Source organism: Crocodylus porosus, unplaced genomic scaffold, assembly GCF_001723895.1.
Source record: "Crocodylus porosus isolate Cpor-Errol unplaced genomic scaffold, CroPor_comp1, whole genome shotgun sequence".
NCBI lineage: Eukaryota > Metazoa > Chordata > Crocodylia > Crocodylidae > Crocodylus > Crocodylus porosus.
The window spans coordinates 188,120,407-188,137,987 of record NW_017728886.1 but is presented as its reverse complement, the minus strand read 5'-3'; the positions used below and the strand labels follow the sequence as shown (position 1 = coordinate 188,137,987).

The 17,581-nt window shown below is 39.7% G+C and overlaps 1 protein-coding gene across 1 annotated transcript in view; it reads right to left on the bottom strand.

Moving 5' to 3' along the window:
- RBBP8 (RB binding protein 8, endonuclease) overlaps nucleotides 1-17,581 on the bottom strand; it is a 67,470-nt gene that overhangs the window by 7,232 nt on the left and 42,657 nt on the right. The window contains exons 10-17 of the mRNA XM_019546942.1: nucleotides 16,935-17,059; nucleotides 14,761-15,640; nucleotides 14,535-14,661; nucleotides 12,537-12,628; nucleotides 11,609-11,726; nucleotides 10,788-10,958; nucleotides 10,109-10,178; nucleotides 7,776-7,872 (exon numbers count right to left, since the gene is read on the bottom strand). Coding sequence (XP_019402487.1) covers nucleotides 7,776-7,872; nucleotides 10,109-10,178; nucleotides 10,788-10,958; nucleotides 11,609-11,726; nucleotides 12,537-12,628; nucleotides 14,535-14,661; nucleotides 14,761-15,640; nucleotides 16,935-17,059 — 1,680 coding nt within the window. The remainder of the gene's footprint in view (nucleotides 1-7,775; nucleotides 7,873-10,108; nucleotides 10,179-10,787; nucleotides 10,959-11,608; nucleotides 11,727-12,536; nucleotides 12,629-14,534; nucleotides 14,662-14,760; nucleotides 15,641-16,934; nucleotides 17,060-17,581) is intronic.

Here is a 17,581-nt window from a genome sequence, read left to right as displayed (position 1 = left end):
GATCTCCCGAGGTCCCTTCCAGCCCTAATGTCTATGAAATCTATGAAATCTTACAAATTCCACTCTTGATGTGCATTCTTCTTGAATAGCAGTGTTTATTATGACCAAAGCTGAGCACCCCTTATGTCCTCCCCCTTTGCGCCCCCCAACCCTATTGTAGCCAAGCTTATAAGGGATGGAGCAGCTGTAACAACCACTCAGTTCTTTTGCCAAAATGAAACCCCATATGTGAGATTCAGATCAGTGGGAAAAAAGGAAAATACGAGTTTCCATTGATGGTGACCAACACAGTTCTTTCAACAGGAAGGAGAGGAATTTTACTTGAAGACTGATTGTCTAACATTTCTACTTACGTTGAGGTCAGATTTGGAAGCTTGCATCAACAAATAGTGCAGTGTGAACACATGGACGGTGGTTTGGATAGCATCCTTTCAAATTCAGACACTGGGATGTTGAAGATGGAGCAGAAAGGATTAAAACACCCTGGTCAAATGATCTGATGTGACCTGGATCATTATTTGCTACCTGATAGTGGGTCTTAATATAGTGAGGACCTCCTTGAATAATCGCTAGATATACATAGAACTGGCTTGCGCTGGGGTCTGTTAATCTTTCTTGGACTTCTCACTGGAGGAGACAATGGGCTGCATTTCTTCAGTAAGAAAAAATTTAAACCTCCCTGCTCTTAAGGGTCCTCTACAAGAACAAAGAGAAATCTGGAACATGAACTTTTCCCACGTATACTGGAGTGGTACTCACGCTAATGTTCAGCATGGTAGTCAAAAAATCAGGTGATTTGATTGAATCAGCTCATACTCGGTGGAGCTTTCATGGTACTGGGAGGTGTGGGGGTAGAGAGTTTGAACCAGGCTTCAAGAAAGTCGTTTATTTTTCTTTTTCATAGTCCACGGCAAAGTTTTAAGTTCCCAGTAGCTTGGAGGTTCTGAGGGATACAGCACAGCCACAGAAAATGACTGCTATTGAAATGAAGCCTGGCCTCAGGTACATACATATGGAAAGTGGAATCCTATATAGATAATTACCCCAAGTAGAATTAACATATATTTTTCATGTTTTGAGAGACACTGCTTTCCAGTCCTCTCCAATCTGCAGTTTCAGGGTAGGCAGTTCAATAGCGTAATGCAGGTTCTATTTGTTGCATCACCCTTTCATTCCAAAGCTCTGAAAAACCTGTTTGAATCTGACCATGAACACCAATAAGTAAGCAGGGAACAAAAGGCTAATTGGCCTAGAAACTTCAGATGTAACAATTCCAACATGGACATTTTTAGTTAAGCTGGAGAAGATGAGAAGTAGAAGAACTGCAAAGTGGCTAATGAACTTATTAATGGGAAGATAATAACGAGTATCACTGAAAGGAGAAATGTATGGGCAGAGAGAGGGTGTGAGCTTATGCAATTTGCTGGCACAAATTTTGTTGGCACAAAGTTAGGAGGCAAATGCACCACAAAGGAGGACTGGGATATCATACAGGAAAACCTGCATAAGCTATTATGGATACACTCATACAGGAAAACCTAGATTACTAGCAACTAATACCAGAAACTTCTGCCATAAAGTGGAGCTCATCAACTGGAAAATGGAAATGGATCTAAAATTTTGAGAAGTGGGGTGTGGTACAGACCTCACTGGCCTGCATGGAAACAGAAAGGGGGGCAGGAAGCAAGTGGTTGAGACCAGTGCTATTGGCAGCAGAGAGCTCACTACACGATGACTGTCACCTTCCCCCCAGTGAAAATAAGTCAGAAGATCTTTGTGTAGAAATAAAGCAATAACATACAACTAGGATCCTTTATTAGATCATTAAGCTGCACCTCAGACATGTTGTGAAATGAGATCACAGCTCAGTAAATTCTATCAAATTGAAAAGTTCATCAATGGCCAAGTTAAGCATGTCCTTTATTACATGCTTAAAAGACTTTAAGATCAATCTATATTAAAAAAGTAGCTGAAATCAGTTGCCGACATGTGGAAAACAATATTAAAAGACTTGCCAACATTATTTTCAATCCCTAACTATAACTCCCATACTTTTAACCTAGTCTGCAAAAAAAGTGGAAAGATGCACAAAATGTATACCCATAAGTTCCTTGGTCATGTCAAATACAAACCAAGTATTACCAAAAAAGTCAGCCTGTTGCACCGATTAGGAATGTGCAAAACTATAAAACAGTTGATGCCAACAAGCCATACATTTTCAAAATGATGAAATATCTCTCTATGTGTCCGGTTTTCAATGAGTTCTACAAAGGCATATGCAGTTTTACCAGGCAAAACTGCATACACACATCAATGTTTAGGGGCAACTTTTTGAAAATTGGATGCTATAAAAGATCTGTTTTTATTTTCTTTCTGAAATACTTGTAAAACACTATAATTGTATTTTGGACCCAATTCTGGCTTTCTCAACTTCAGCAGAATTAGAGTGTCAGTCTCTGGCTGATAGTTGCGTACCCATCCTTGGCTATCTGATTTATTTCTGTTAATGGATGTTTCATTGACCCCAGCATATGACACTCGTCCATCTTGTGGGATGTGCTCGCTGGTGGAGACTCTGGAGGGCCAGGTGAGGGAGCTCCAGGAGAAAGTGAACAGACTGCGAACCATCATGGAACATGAAGCAAATACTGATATTTACTGCCAAACTCTACACCTGGAGAAGGATGCCATGGGAACCAGCCAGAAGAGTGGGCTTGACTAAGATGTCCCAACTGACACTGCTTGGAAATTGGTCACATCAGGTCCAAAACCATGCTGTGCATCAACTGCTCCACCAATAGCCCTGCACAACAACTACGCAGCTCTCACATCATCAATAGATGAGGCATCTGCATCCTCTACACCAAAAATAGGACAGGAACAGCCGCCCACACCAAGAAAGCAGGGGAACAGAAGGTGCCCCCACCAAGAAGAACAGAAGGTGCCATTTGTCATTCAGACCCTTTTGCTCAAGAGGTCTGCTGCCTTCCAGGAGCCAGGATCCAAGATGTAACAGCGAGGATCCCAATGTTGGTCCACCCTATAGACCACTACCCCAAGCTTCTTGTCCACATGGGCACCAAAGACACGGCAAGAAATAACCCCAGGAGAATCATTAGCAGCTACAAGACCATGGGGGTAAAGCTCAAGGAAGTAGGAGCAAGAGTGGTCTTCTCCTCAATCCTCCCAGGTACAGTCCACAGTTGTTGGAGGGAGGAGTGCATCAAGGAAGTCAACTGAAGGCTTTGGAGATTGTGTCACTGTGTTGATTTTGGATTCCTTGACCTTGGCATGTAGTTCAATGGCAATAGTCTACATGCAAGGGATGGTATTCACCTCATGGGCAGAGGAAAGAAGCTCTTCTCTATGGGAATCGTCGACTTGCTGAGGAGGGCTTTAAACTAGGTGTGTCTCGGGGAGAGTGTGTAGATTCTACTGCTGTACATAAATCCTCTGGCCAAGATGACTCAGAGGAGGGCATTCATGTAGGGGACATCCAGATGAGTACTAACATCCCAGGGCACTTGCAGAGTGACAGAAAACCAGAGGCAACTAGGGGTAAACTCAGGTGTCTTTATGGGAATGCTGGAAGCATGGGAAACAAACAGAACAAACTGGCACTCTTAGCACACAAGGAATCTGACCTCCTTGGGTTGATGGAGACTTGGTGGGATGATGCATATGACTGGGCAGTGGATATTAAGGGCTATAGGCTCTATAGGAAGGATCAGGTTGGGAAGGAGAGAGAAGGTGTGGCTCTCTATGTTAAAGAGTGGTACCCTGCCCTGCAGGTCACACTTGATTGCAGGGAAAGGTCCCTTGAGACCCTATGGGTCAAGATACAAGGTGGCTCAGGAGAGAGGGACCTGATTCATAGATGTCAGGGTCAGAAGGGACCTCAGTAAGTAACTGAGTCCGACCCCCTGCCCCAGGCAGAAGAGTGCTGGGGTCAGACAAACCCAGCTAGGTGCTTGTCCAGTCTCCTCTTGAAGATCCCCAGGGTAATGGAGAGCACCACCTCCTTTCAAAGCCCATTCCAGATTCTGGCAGCCCTTACTGTGAAAAAGTTCTTTTTAATGTCCAACCTAAATCTGCTCTCTGTCAATTTGTGGCCATGGTTCCTAGTTACTCCAGGGGGTGCCCTAGTAAATAGAGCATCTCCTATTCCCTGCTGCCCTCCCCTGATTATAGGTAGCCACAAGATCACCTCTCAACCTTCTCTTGTGAAGGCTGAAGAGATCTAGGTCCCTCAGTTTCTTCTCATAGGGCCTTGCTTGCAGGCCTCTAACCATGAATGGCCCTCCCCTGAACCCTCTCAAGATTCTCTGCATCCCTCTTGAAGTGCGGCACCCAAAACTGGACACAGTACTCCAACTGCAGTCTGACCAGTGCCACGTAGAAGGGAAGCATCACCTCCCTGGACCTGTTCGTCTTGCATCTGCTAATGCATGATAAAGTGCAGTTACCCTTGTTGATCACTTTGTCACATTCATAACTCACATTCATCTTAGAGTCAACTATGACTCCAAGATCCCTTTCTGCTGTTGTGAAGGTCATCCCCCAGCCTGTAAGTGTGTTGGTGGTTCTTTTTGCCCAGGTACAGCACTCTGCACTTGTCTTCGTTGAACTGCATCCTATTTTGTTCTGCCCATTTTTCCAAGCTGTTCAAATCCACTTGGATCCATTCCCTACCCTATGGTGTGTTAACTTTGCCCCATAATTTGGTATTATCTGCCAACTTGGACAGGGTGCTCTCCATGCCCTCGTCCAAGTCACTGATGAAGACACTGAATAGCACTGGTCTAAGGACTGAGCCTTGTGGAACTCCATTGCCCACAACTTCCCAGGTTGATATTGACTTGACGGTGGGAGTCTACTATGGACCTTCCTACCAAGAAGAGGAGAGCGATCAGGCATTCTCCAGGGAACTGACTGAGGCAGCCAGTACTAAAGACCTGATTTTCATGGGTGACTTCAACTACCCTGACATTTGTTGGGAAGACCATTCAGCTAGCTCTAGTAGGTCAACCAACTTCCTGGCAGCTACTGACAACCTGTTCTTGACACAGGCTGTAGAAGGACTGACTAGGGGTAAAGCCACTCTGGACATAGTGCTGACCAAAGGGGAAGACATGGTAGGTGACTTGAAGATTGGAGGTACTCTGGGCAACAGTGATCATGACCTGATTAGGTTCACCATCCACCAAAAGGCTAGGAATTCAGTCAGTAGAAAAGAAGTCTTAGACTTCAGAAGGGCAGACTTTGGTAAACTCAGGAGTCTTGTTAGAAAGGCCCTCCGTGACCAGTGACTGGATGATTTGGGAGTTCAGGAACAGTGGTGCTTCCTTTAGGAGGCAATTCTCACTGCTCAAAGAGGCCATCCCCACATAGTCAAAAAGCAGGAAAGGGGCCAAGAGACCTGCTTGGCTCAACAGGGATATTAGGGAACTTTTGAAAAAGAAAAAAGAAGCATCTAAGCAATGGAGAAACAGTTCAGCATCCAGAGAGGAATACAATCATATGGCCAAGGTCTGCAGGTATGTGAGATGGAAAGCAAAGGCAGGCATGGAGATCAAGCTGGCAACTGAAATAAAGGAAAACAAAAAGTCTTTCTATAGGTACATAGGGAGCAAGAAAAAAAAATCCAACTCCACTGTGGGACCCCTAACTGGGTACAGGGGAGCAGCCCACAGTTGATCCCCACAAAAAGGCAGAGCTCCTAAATACTTACTTTACATTGGTATTTCTGAAATCAGACAGGAGCTGTTCACCTGTCCAGAGGCCCATGGAATATGGGAAAGACAACAGTCCACATGAAATCAGTCCCAAACAGGTGAGGGTACTCTTAGAACATCTGGACGTGTTCAAGTCTACTGGGCCACATGACCTGCATCCGAGAGTCCTGAAAGAACTGGCTGAGCTTATAGCAGGGCCTCCGGCAAAGCTGTTCAAAGTCATGGAACTCGAGAGTGGTCCTGAACTACTCTCAACTCAAGAGGGCTAGCATGATACCCATCTTTAAGGGAACAGGGACGACCCTGAAAACTTCAGACCTGTCAGTCTGCCTTCGGTCCTGGGAAAAATCTTTGAAAAGAATTGTCAAAAAGAGGCCATCAACCACAAGTTGTAAGGGGTATTAAGAAGCAACCAGCATGGCTTTGTTGAGGGTAGATCATGCCAAACAAACCTGGTGTCTTTTTATGATCAGATAACTAACCAGCTGGAAAAGGGACATGAGGTTGACATCATTTACCTAGACTTCAGCAAGGCCTTTGATACCGTTTCCCATGAGTTTCTTTCAGTTAAGCTGGGGGGTGCTGGCCTGGACCAGTCTACAGTGAGATGGGTTGGCAACTAGCTCAGAGGCTGATCCCAAAGAGTTGTAAATTGATGGGATGGCCTCATCCTGGAGGGCCACCTCCAATGGTGTCCCCCAGGGATCAGAGCTTGGGCCCATGCTCTTTAACATCTTTATCAATCACTTGGATGACAGGGTGGAAAGCGTAATGATTAAGTTTTCAGATGACAACAAGCTGTGGGGAAATGCAGGCACATTTGAGGACTGGGTGAGGATCCAGGATGACCTTGACATATTGGCCCTATGTGCTGAACACAATCAGATGAAGTTCAATAGGGAAAAGTGCAGGGTCCTTCATCTGGGTAAGAAGAACCTTCACCATAATTATACGATGGCTAGTGGTCCACTGGCTGGCACTGCATTTGAAAGGGACCTGGGGGTGACAATCGACCAGAAGATGAATATGAGCCAACAGTGCAACGAAGTTGCCAGCAAGGCAAATAGAACTCTGGTGTGTATGCCAATGTGTTGTAAATAGATCCAGAGAGGTCCTCCTCCCCCTCTATTTGGCATTGGTGAGACCACAGCTGGATTACTGTGTCCAGTTCTGGGCACCACTCTTCAGGAAGGATGTGGATAAGCTTGAAAGGGTAGAGAGAAGGGCTACCCATATAATCAGGGGCCTGAAGGATAGGCCCTATGAGGAGAAACTCTGGGAACTGGGTTTGTTCAGTCTGAGCAAGAGAAGACTCAGAGGTGACTTGATAGCTGCCTACAAGTATGTCAGGGGTGAACACCAAGATCTAGAGGAGCAACTCTTCAGAAAAGGCACCCCTGAGATGATGAGGACCAACTGAGGACCAGTTAAGCTCCAATCGAGGAGCTAATTGAGGGACAATTTAGGCTGGACATAAGGATAAACTTCTTTTCCATAAGGGTATCTAGAATATGCAATGCACTCTCAGCAGAGGTGGTGTAGTTGCCATCCTTGGAAATATTCAAGAGGAGGCTGGATAAACATCTTGTTGAGCTTGTTTGAGCCTAATTACGTTCTGCCGATGGCAGGGGACCAGACTTGATGATCTTACAGGTCCCTTCTGGTCCTTTGATTCTATGATTCTATCTTTCAGCAGACACTGGAAAAATAAATTCCAAGATAACAAAAAAGATTTGGCAGAATATTAAAAAATTAAATAAAAATGTAGAATGTATAAAATGTAACAAATGAAGAGAGATAAAAATTATAAAAAGATAAATGCCAAATTATCTTATCCAATTACTGTCCACTTCTACAGTATGTAATTTTTATTATGGGTCCCTAAACTGGCCAACAGCTCTGGTACAAATTGACACCTTGGCCTACCTGATTTATTAATCCTGAGGTTACTGGACTTTTAATTTATAAAGAATATCAGGTCTTTGGTATGAAAGTTAAAAAAAAAAAAAGACACCAGCCAAAACTTTATAGAGTACTTACTATTTCACATTCCTTACAAGTGTGGCCCAGTAATTTTCTTCTCTCCTCTCTCTTCCGAACAACCTCAATGTGAGGAAAATCTAACACAGTATTCTTTCTGAAAAGCAAAAGCATTTAGGTTATCACTTGATTAGAAATATGTTTCTCTGTATCTTGGCGAGTTATGGAATTAATTAGTCCAGTGAAGGGGAGGGTGATAAAACAACAAGATTTCTGCAAAAATCTGTACAAACATATCTATTTGAAAGAACCTCAGCTTCCTGATAACTATTCCTATTAAAAATAAACAACCCTTTCATCCTTCATGTCCAAATATAATGGAATAGTTTTTAATCTAATGGGTTTGCTGTTTTTTTAAAAATTAAATTGTCCTTTATGCATCCATGCCCTTCTATGAAAGAGGAGCTGCTGATAACTTTCTTACTTAAAATTTTGAAGACTACAAACAGGTTTCATTATTCTTAGTAAACAAACTTCATGAATATTATGTCTTTGTATTGCTATATATTAGTTCATTCCATAAAACTAAATAGTACCATTCCAATGGCAGTACAGGTTTATGCTGCAACTCAAAGATACGACACTAGTTCATAAAGACATACCATAGTTAAATGGGGTACTGATAACAGTGCAGCTGTGGCAACGTGAGGTTCAACATGAGGAGCAAAACTCAGTTGGGACATTCAGGGGGCTTGCCCACACCAAACACTTTGCTGCTGCATTTAAACTGTTGTCAGTACCAAAGCAGAATTTAAAAAATAGGTATGCCAATACACAAGCTGCAACCACCTCTTTTGACTACAGTATGGACAAAGACTTACTTTAATGCTTTGGTAGTCAACTGTAAGAGTTTTGGGGATGAAGTCTCAACACTTTTATGCTGCATGTAGGCTAGGTAGCTGCTAGGGCCAGGTAACTAGAAGATTGCCTTTTGAAGGCTTGCGTTTCGATAAAGGTCAAAATGAATTCTGATAGAGCTCAGATCCAAAGCTTTTATTTTGTTTATTATAGGCAGAATTTTGTTTCTTTTTGTGCACCTAAAAAGCAGTTTTCTAGCCATCTGCCTATCTGGCCAGAGTGCTGGTAAGGGAACTGGGTAATGCTTGACTTTTTGCTTGGTGATTACAGCACTGTACTAAAAAGTCATAGCTGCTGGTTCAATATCCAGAATTAACCACTGCAAAGCGTACTGTGCATGTACATTTTGACAGAGGATGCATATGCATCCACAATGCAAGAGAAAATATCATTTATGTAACCAGAAGGCTGCCATTTATACATACAGTGGAAAATAGAATTCCACCCTATATGTACAAATTAATTATTGTATGCAAGTTGTGAAAAGTATAATCATTTATAGCATATTTATTTTGCCACAGGTTCAAGTTTTCTTGCAATTACTGTTGACAGAAAAAAGGTATATTGAATCCAACCACAAAAACCAATGATACTTGGAATGCTGTTTCTGAAAAGATTCTGTATCAACACTAAGCAAGATCTTATTCCACCCTGTTCGAGTCCCCCTAAAACTATTAATGCATCTATTTTGTTATACACATGCATCTAAACCTAGCACCATGTGACAAAAAGCAGGGAGGAGGAGGATGCTCTACCCACCTTGAATGTTAATAGTTTTTCAGGAAGTTGAGCAGGGTGGAATAGGATTGCATTGAGCTACTTACATGCTTAATTGGCAGAAGAGAATCTGGCCCTTTGTGCTTATTTTATTAGACAACACAATGTTAGTCAAGTATTTTTTTCCTCTGCAAAGAGAAAACAAACTGAGTACACAATACATGGACAAGTAAGCCACAATACTTGATAGTATTGCAAAATGAAAACTCCTAATAGACTCACGATAAAAAATTAGGAAGCAATGGAGAAAGTATTAGCTATATAGTAGTTTGCTGAATGTTCCTCCTTTAATGCTCACAGGAATTTAAAAAACATAAAAAATGAAAAAGATACTTAAAGTCTTCACTTGTTCAAGAATTCAGTATGTTTTTTGACCATATAGTATATAGCTTGAACAACTTAAAGAAACACTATGGGTTACAGAAACATCCACACAGCAAAATTTTAACAGCAAAAATTGCATATTTTCTTTAACAAAAAAAATGACACCTTCCTCTCTTGCACCATTCTGTAGTTTTTCTATTTGACATTTGTTTTTTTGTAATGATGCCTAGAATTCTCTTGGAGATTTTCCAGTCGTAGATTTCCAAACTTCTTCGTATGTAATAATTCATTAGTTTCTTTTGTGAAAAGATAAGCTCTCTAAAGGAGGAAAAAACCCTAAGCTTCCTAAATTAATAAGGAAAGTGCTGTATTACCTTCCATCACTTTTGAAATATGGCTCCACAAAAGCCTTCTGTCTGGTTTTATCTCGTTTATCCTCATGTTCTGTAAATATATTCAGAATAAAAATATGATGTAAATCTGTAATTGAAATGCTTATACAAAGTGGTCATAAAATGACGGCACGAGACAGAGTGCAATAATTACAGCAATACCCATTTAAAACTTTAGCGTAAAACAATTTTAAAATGATTTACCTGAACCACCCCTGCCAAAGGAAACTAGACCACAACTTTTGGGTTCTCATTGTTAATATTATAAAACTATTCATTTTTCATCTAGAATCCTTGGAGGCAGACTTCCTGACATGTAAATAGCTTTGAGGCACGAGAGTCAAAAGCCTTTAGCCCTTATACACTTGCAGTATGAGCATCACAGAATGGAATCAATTAGAGCAATGGAGGGCCACCTTTTGGGCAGGCTTGTCACAAATTACATCCTGTGCCTTCCCTGAGTGCTACTCCAATCCCCTTCTCTTTCAAATAGTTTGTGCTACCTTCTTAAAAATCCTGGAATAACAAATTAATCCCTATGGACATCAGATAAGTAAATTAATAATTTACTTAGGTTTTTTGTTTCAATTAAAGACAGTTCTCTAGTCTGACCAGGTTAATTATCATCAAGAGACTAACTAAAGAAAAACAAATGCACTACTCTTTTTTTTCTCTTTGGCTGCTGACATTTCCTCGTTTTCCTCTTCTTCATGAGGACTTTCTTTTTCATCACATGCTGAAGAACTATCATCTACTAGGCAAGATTCGTATTCTTCATGGGGTGTCCAATCAAATAATTCTGCTAAGGTGTCATTCTTTTTTCTTTCTTCTTCTATAAAAGAAAATTCAAAATGGTCATCTAAAATCAGGTGTCAACAATTTAGGTCAACAGACCAATGCTCTGCATGCATTTTTAGCTGAACAGAAACTAAGTTCTATTTCCAGCTCTCTTACAGAGTTCACCAAAATAACACAGAGAACTAATCTTTGGGTGCCTCCTGTTCTCAATCTTTTAAATGAGGAAAATGCTTACCTTGTATAGAAAAACACTTTGATAGATCTGTGTATGAATGCGAACCTTAGCACTGAATGAATGCGAGTATTTCTTGCTGTAGTTGGAGTTATCCTTAATCCTACTCAAATATAAATACAAAGACTTTTGAAACTAGCCTTTCCTTAGACAAAATTGCTGACAAGTTGGTGGCTTTTTAAAGCCAAGACAGTACACTTTCTTATTACTCTGTGTAAGTTATATATTTATCAGCTAGTACCTCAATTTTGCAATACATGTTTGTTTATAAGTGCCATCTCAGTCTTAACAGGTGAACCCTAACAAACTCTTTGATCTTGATGGAATAAGGCCAAATGACTTCAACAAAGAATGGCTCAGGTCATTTCTATAATCCATAGTAGTTTCTGCAAACCTAAAATAAGGCTAGATAACTCAAACCAATGAAGAAGAAAACACAAAAACAAACTTACTTGGACTGCTTTCTCCATCCTGCTCTTGGTTTTTCATTTTTAACAACATACTTTCACTAACATACGTATAGTCCATCATGTCAACAGTCTCTCCCCCTACTCTGGATTGAGAACCATCCTGAAAAAGGTAATCACAAGTAATTGACATACTTCAGCTTTGTGTGAGGTACCTAGAGTGCCTTTTGTATAGATTTACATATCATACAGACACATTTATTTGTATTTGATAAGTTCCCCATTGGTGACATATTTTATGCAATTTCCCTCTCAAAGAGCTATCTCCATATGGCAAAGATGCAGAAATTGTTAGCTGATGCCAACTTTCTAAAAATAAGAACTTAAATGATGGTTTATCTATTGAACTATATAACTTGCCACATGAAAAATCGTATTTAAAATTTATGCTATAAAGAAAATGTATTCATGGATACAGCAATTCAGATAATTAAATTTCAGGAAAAGATCATGTGTAGCCATATGAAGGGTTAGTACCTTTGCAGACGTGTGTTAAAACTTTATGACAAACAAGTACTCTCTAATAAAAAGTCAAGATTTGCATACCTTTGTCAACTGCTTCAGAGATCACAGTGAACAGTTAGAAGAAACAAACTGTGAAATGAGAACTTTTTTTTTTAAACAAAATGTTTCTGTATTATTACTATTCCCATTCTCACAGCAAGAGAGAAAGTACTGAAAAGCTTGTGGAGCTTTTCACTACTCCAACCCTGTGAAGGCTGAAGATCTGCTTTGCAAAATTTGACTATAATGTAAGTAAATATATTGTAATATTAAACTATTTTAGGTAAGAAGTTTTATATAAACATACAGCTGCATTTTATTTGATAGAACATACAAGGATTTATTTCACAAATTTACTTATTATATGCTGCCTTAGCCAAAAGACTCAGAGCAGTAAATGCTGATTTACCTTTGTGTTGATCACTGTAATGTCCATTTTGTACTGAGAAAGGTCTGCTCCTGGATCTATACTCCATTGCAGATTTTCTAAAGATGGCTTATCTTGGAGGTGGGGATGCAGAAAGCAAGACAGAAAAGGTAATTAAAATTTAGGACCAAACTTTAATGATAGCATATGATGAGAAGTAAACTATAGAAGTCATTCTTTTTCTGTTATTTATTTCTCCTTTCAGGTTTGATTTTTTTTATAACAAAAAAAGTTAAAAAGACTACAGAGTAAGCAAGCTAATTTTATATAGTTCATTCACACACATATTTATATCTCTAGATACATCTAGATACAGAGAGAGAGAGAGATTTGAAAATGGTAATTTTGCTGTGTACACAACAAAAGAATTACCATTTGCACATATATTATGTGTGTGTGCACACGCGTGTATATATTTCTCACCGAATACACTTTCACATTACTGTTGTAGCTTTTTTCTCTTTTTCATATGTTGTGTAATAAATAATATATAGCTTATTAACACAGTTAATATATATTTTGAAGTAAGTTTTGTGTAGATTGCATCAGCTTGAACTCTTAGGTTCCCTTTATCTATCCAATTTTGATAATAAAACTACAGAAGATAAAGTATCAAACAAACACATAGCTCATCTGATGTTCTCTCTTCAAAGAATGCAAGTTGGCTCCAAAATTCTTTTAGGTGGAAGATGATCAACTTGTATCTTCACAGCACTATTTACTGCTAATTGATTCTCAGCCCACAACCCAAATACAGTAAAAACTGTGTTAACCGGCATTTAAGTAACCGGAACACTCTATTAACTGGAATTTCAGGCCAGCTGGCTGGCTGCAGGGGAATGGGGAGGGAAGCCTGCTGCCACCTATCACCCTGCACTGCCACTGCTGCATATGCCCAGCCTCCACCCAATGCGTGGCTACTGCCACTCCCCCCACACCAGTCAAAAACCCCTGCCCTCAGGTAACTGGAATTTTTATATAACCAGCACCCCCATTACCTCACTCATGCCAGATAACAAAGCTTTTACTGTGTTTCTAAATAAGGAATTCATATTTCTAAACATGGAAAGTAGAGAGAGTCAGTGAAGACAGAGTTTGAATTGCTAGTAATTCAGAGAGCCCAGTTAAAGAAATTAAAACAGCAGACTGGGACCACTTGTATTAGAAATGATATATTTCTGGTAAAGGGGTATTTGGTGACAGCTGTATACTACCACATTACCTAACTGGTAAGGAATAGGAATTGCTTAAAAAAAAGACCTCACTAATGCAAATAGCAATACTAGGCAGATGAGGTTCTTTGGGTAAATGTGATATTGTTTATTAGACTGGCTAACTAGTTATTAAAGTTGTTCTTTTCAAGCTTTCGGATACAAACGCCCTTCTTCATGCAGTGGAAGAGCCTGAAGAAGGGTGTTTGTACCCCAAACTTGCAAAGAACAATTTTTCCAACTATTTAGTTGGTCTAATAAAAGATCTCACGTTTACCCAAATAACCTTGTCTGCCTATGTCCTTAGACAAACATGGCTACAACCAACACCCCCAAAAGCAATACTAAGAAGCCAGCTTCTAACTGAATTTTAAAATTTCCAAGTAAAATTTTTTGGACAGATAGTGTAAAGTGAAACTTCATAAGCTTGTTTCAATTCTGTGAAGTAACAATAGCATGAAATAAGCTAGATAAAAGCTGCCTGTCCTACTGAGTTTCTAATCTAAAGCCATGGAGATAATGTACAGTAAAAAAAGATACGAGAGCATTACAGAAGACAGCCAGCACAAAACAGGATTATTTTCAAAACTTATTTGAAGTAAGTGAGAATGAATATAGTTCACTTGGGGGTGGCTTTCAGAAGAGATGGCATATAAATCATGAAAAGGAATGGAAGAAAGTTTTAACAGTGGGAGAAGGAGGGAAAAAGAAATGCAAACATGTTTTAAGTATAAGCACACAATAATGAAGAATGCTTTTTGGAAATTACCTTGTTCATTTTGCAGTGATATACTTTTTGTCATTCTACAAGGGTTTGGTTGAAGCACAGATGCTGGCTCAGACTCTCCATGTCCTGCCCTGGTTTTCTTTCTAGTCGGTTCATGGTCACTGGGAACCTAACAACATATTGTAATTTTAACGTTTCCCAGATTTTAAACATAATGTTTGGAAAAGAAAACAATGCAAAATAATATATATTTTTTAGAAAAACATACCTTTACATCATCAAAAGGAAGTTGTGTATCTACTATGTTTGACAATGGTGCTACTTTGAAGGAAGGGATTTCTTCTTTAATTTGTAATCGGGAATTTTTCTCTGTGCGTGTTTCATCAAGGGTTGCCTCCTGTACATGGGGATCCTCTTCTGAATCTCTGCTTAACAAATAGGTCCCACTGTTGATGCTTTTTGTGAATGAAGAATCCTCTGCAGTAGTCTTCACTAGCTGGGGAAAAACATCATGCAGGCTCATCTGTTTCAACCTATTTTTACAAGTCTCATCACTTCCTTGACAATGAGCTCCAGAAAAACGATCAGAGAGGTCCAAAGGCTTGTCAACTGTGTGCTCTCCGTTAATAAGCTGAATATCTACTTGAAAAGGCAAAGAGTTCTCTTTGTTGAAAGAGGTTCTCTCACAACTGGTCAAATGCTCATCTTCAGCTTTCTTTCTCTTAGCACACCCTCTTCCCAGTTGTTTTGGAGGTGCAAGGCAGAAGTCGCTTTTGATTACCTCATCCCTGCCTGTGCAAGTGTTGAAGACACAAGTTATGGGTTCACCTGTGTTCTTTTTCTCAATCATTTGCCTATTGGTTGAGGCCTGGCTGATAACAGAGTTTACTTCAGTCCCAAGATTAAGTGGTGCAACAAGAGCAATATCTTCTGATTTTGATCTAACTTTATGAGATCTAGAATTGGAAGGATTGTTGAAGGGGTTGTTTTTGAAACTAGATTTCAGTCCTGTATCTAAAATAGAAGGGGAATGACTTGTATTGAAACATAAGTTGTTCTTCACATTGCTAGATGCTCCAAAAATAGGAGAAGCTGCCTGTTGATCCCAGTCCACATGTGGTGGAGTGTTCTGAGATGGATCTGAAAGTCTGAACATATTGAGAGGTGAAATACTTTTCTTTTTTTCAATGTCACAAGAAATGTAAAAATATTCAGTCTCTTGCCAGTTGTACCCATGAAAGCTATGACAGTTGATTCTATTTCATTTTGAATGGAACAGAAAGAAGAAAAGTAAACAAAGGTTTGCATGCATATGAAAATTGCTCATCTGTGATAACTCCTACAACTATAGGGCTAAAATTGGGCAATAATTAGATCTGGTTCTTTGCTTCAGTATGAAACTATATTCTTTTCCAAATATGAGGGAGAACCCAGGACAGCATTCAGTCCATCCAGGAATCTCTCTTCTTAATAAGCCTCAGCCTTTCAGAGTATCCAATGAATAGAAAATGGGGAAGATCTAAGGGTAGAGACAGACACTGCCTTGTGTCACGGGTCCCTGCATGGAGGCTCAGGACACTAGGAACTGCCCAGGTCCTGCACCATCCCATGCCTCTATGCATGAATCCACACCAAGCAGTGGTTCACATGGAGGCAAGGGTCAGCACAGGACCCACTATAGAGGCATGAGGCACCAGGGATACCCTAGGTCCTACACCATTCTAAGTTTGTGTGTGCCAGGACCTGCACTGCCCCATGTCTCTGTGTGAGGCATGGATCAGTGCAGGCTCCAGCACGGGTCCTGGAAAGTATACATGTGGCAGCAAAGGACATGAGGGATCCCTACACTAGGGGAAACATGTTGCCCATTGTCCAACATCAGGCCCCTGCCACATGCAGGACAACTGGCAATGTGTGTTTTACCCAATGTAGCAGATGAGCCTATCACCACTGATCTCCTTCATTTGGCAATGTCCTTTTTTCCTTGTGAAAGTAGATTTATGTAATTTGACTTTTTATTTGAATCTCATCACTATAATAAATGATTGCTTGAATAGCAGGAGGCTTACTACCTCCACTGCAATGTAAACACCTGCTGCCATTCCATTGCCCTACTCTGTAGTCTGATGTTTAAGGTTCTCCAGATGTACCACCCAATAACTAGAGAAAAATCAGATAGGGATGAGAACCTCAGAGAACACTGAACATATGAAGAATAAGTAAAATGTAATGATTGCGTAATTCTATCCAATTCTGATTTGTATGGAGTTGTATGTTTGTTTGTTTTTTTAAATATTGACCTTCAGATACATGAAGTCTACATAATTTAATGTTAGTGGATTTTCATAGGTCCACCTTTAAAACAAGATGCCATTTTCCTATCAAGACAAATGTTTTATATAAGCCAATTCATATTTTTGTTATATACTAAAAGCAGCATACCCCAAGCTGTCATTGGTTCTCGACTCAGAAGCCAGCTGTTTTCTTGAATCTTCTTGCTGAATGCTTAGAGGCACGGATGTTGTTGCATTACTATTGCTAGGAGGGCTCAGTACATGCTGGGACTCCTTGCATGTGATAAAAAAAACCCATTTACACTTCCATGCAAATATAGAACATTTATTAGAATTAATAATTATAAATACAATGTACTTATGTATTGCAAGAAAAAAATCTCATTCAAAGGGAAAAATAAAACGAAAGTTTTTTAAAAAAATAATAAAAAATAAAGAAAAGTAGCTAGCAGTTTATCACCTAGCTTTTACATTTTTAATTATTTGCTTTTAAATGGGCTCCGACAATTTTTTAAAGTTTTTGTAAAGACTCATTAAGTACTATATTTCATCCACGTATTTTCATATGATAAGATTTTTAAAATGCTGTACACCTTCAAAAAATATTGCTTCAATTTTCACTGTACTATACAAGCACCCTGTAATAGTGCATTAAGTTACATGAAAATGTCACAATTAGTCATCTGTGATATTTTCTCATCTTTTCCCCAAGGAATATATAATACCCATTTTATTAGTTTCTTTTTAAATATACATGCTGTTGCATGTTTGTGTTGAGACAGAAAACTTGAAAAA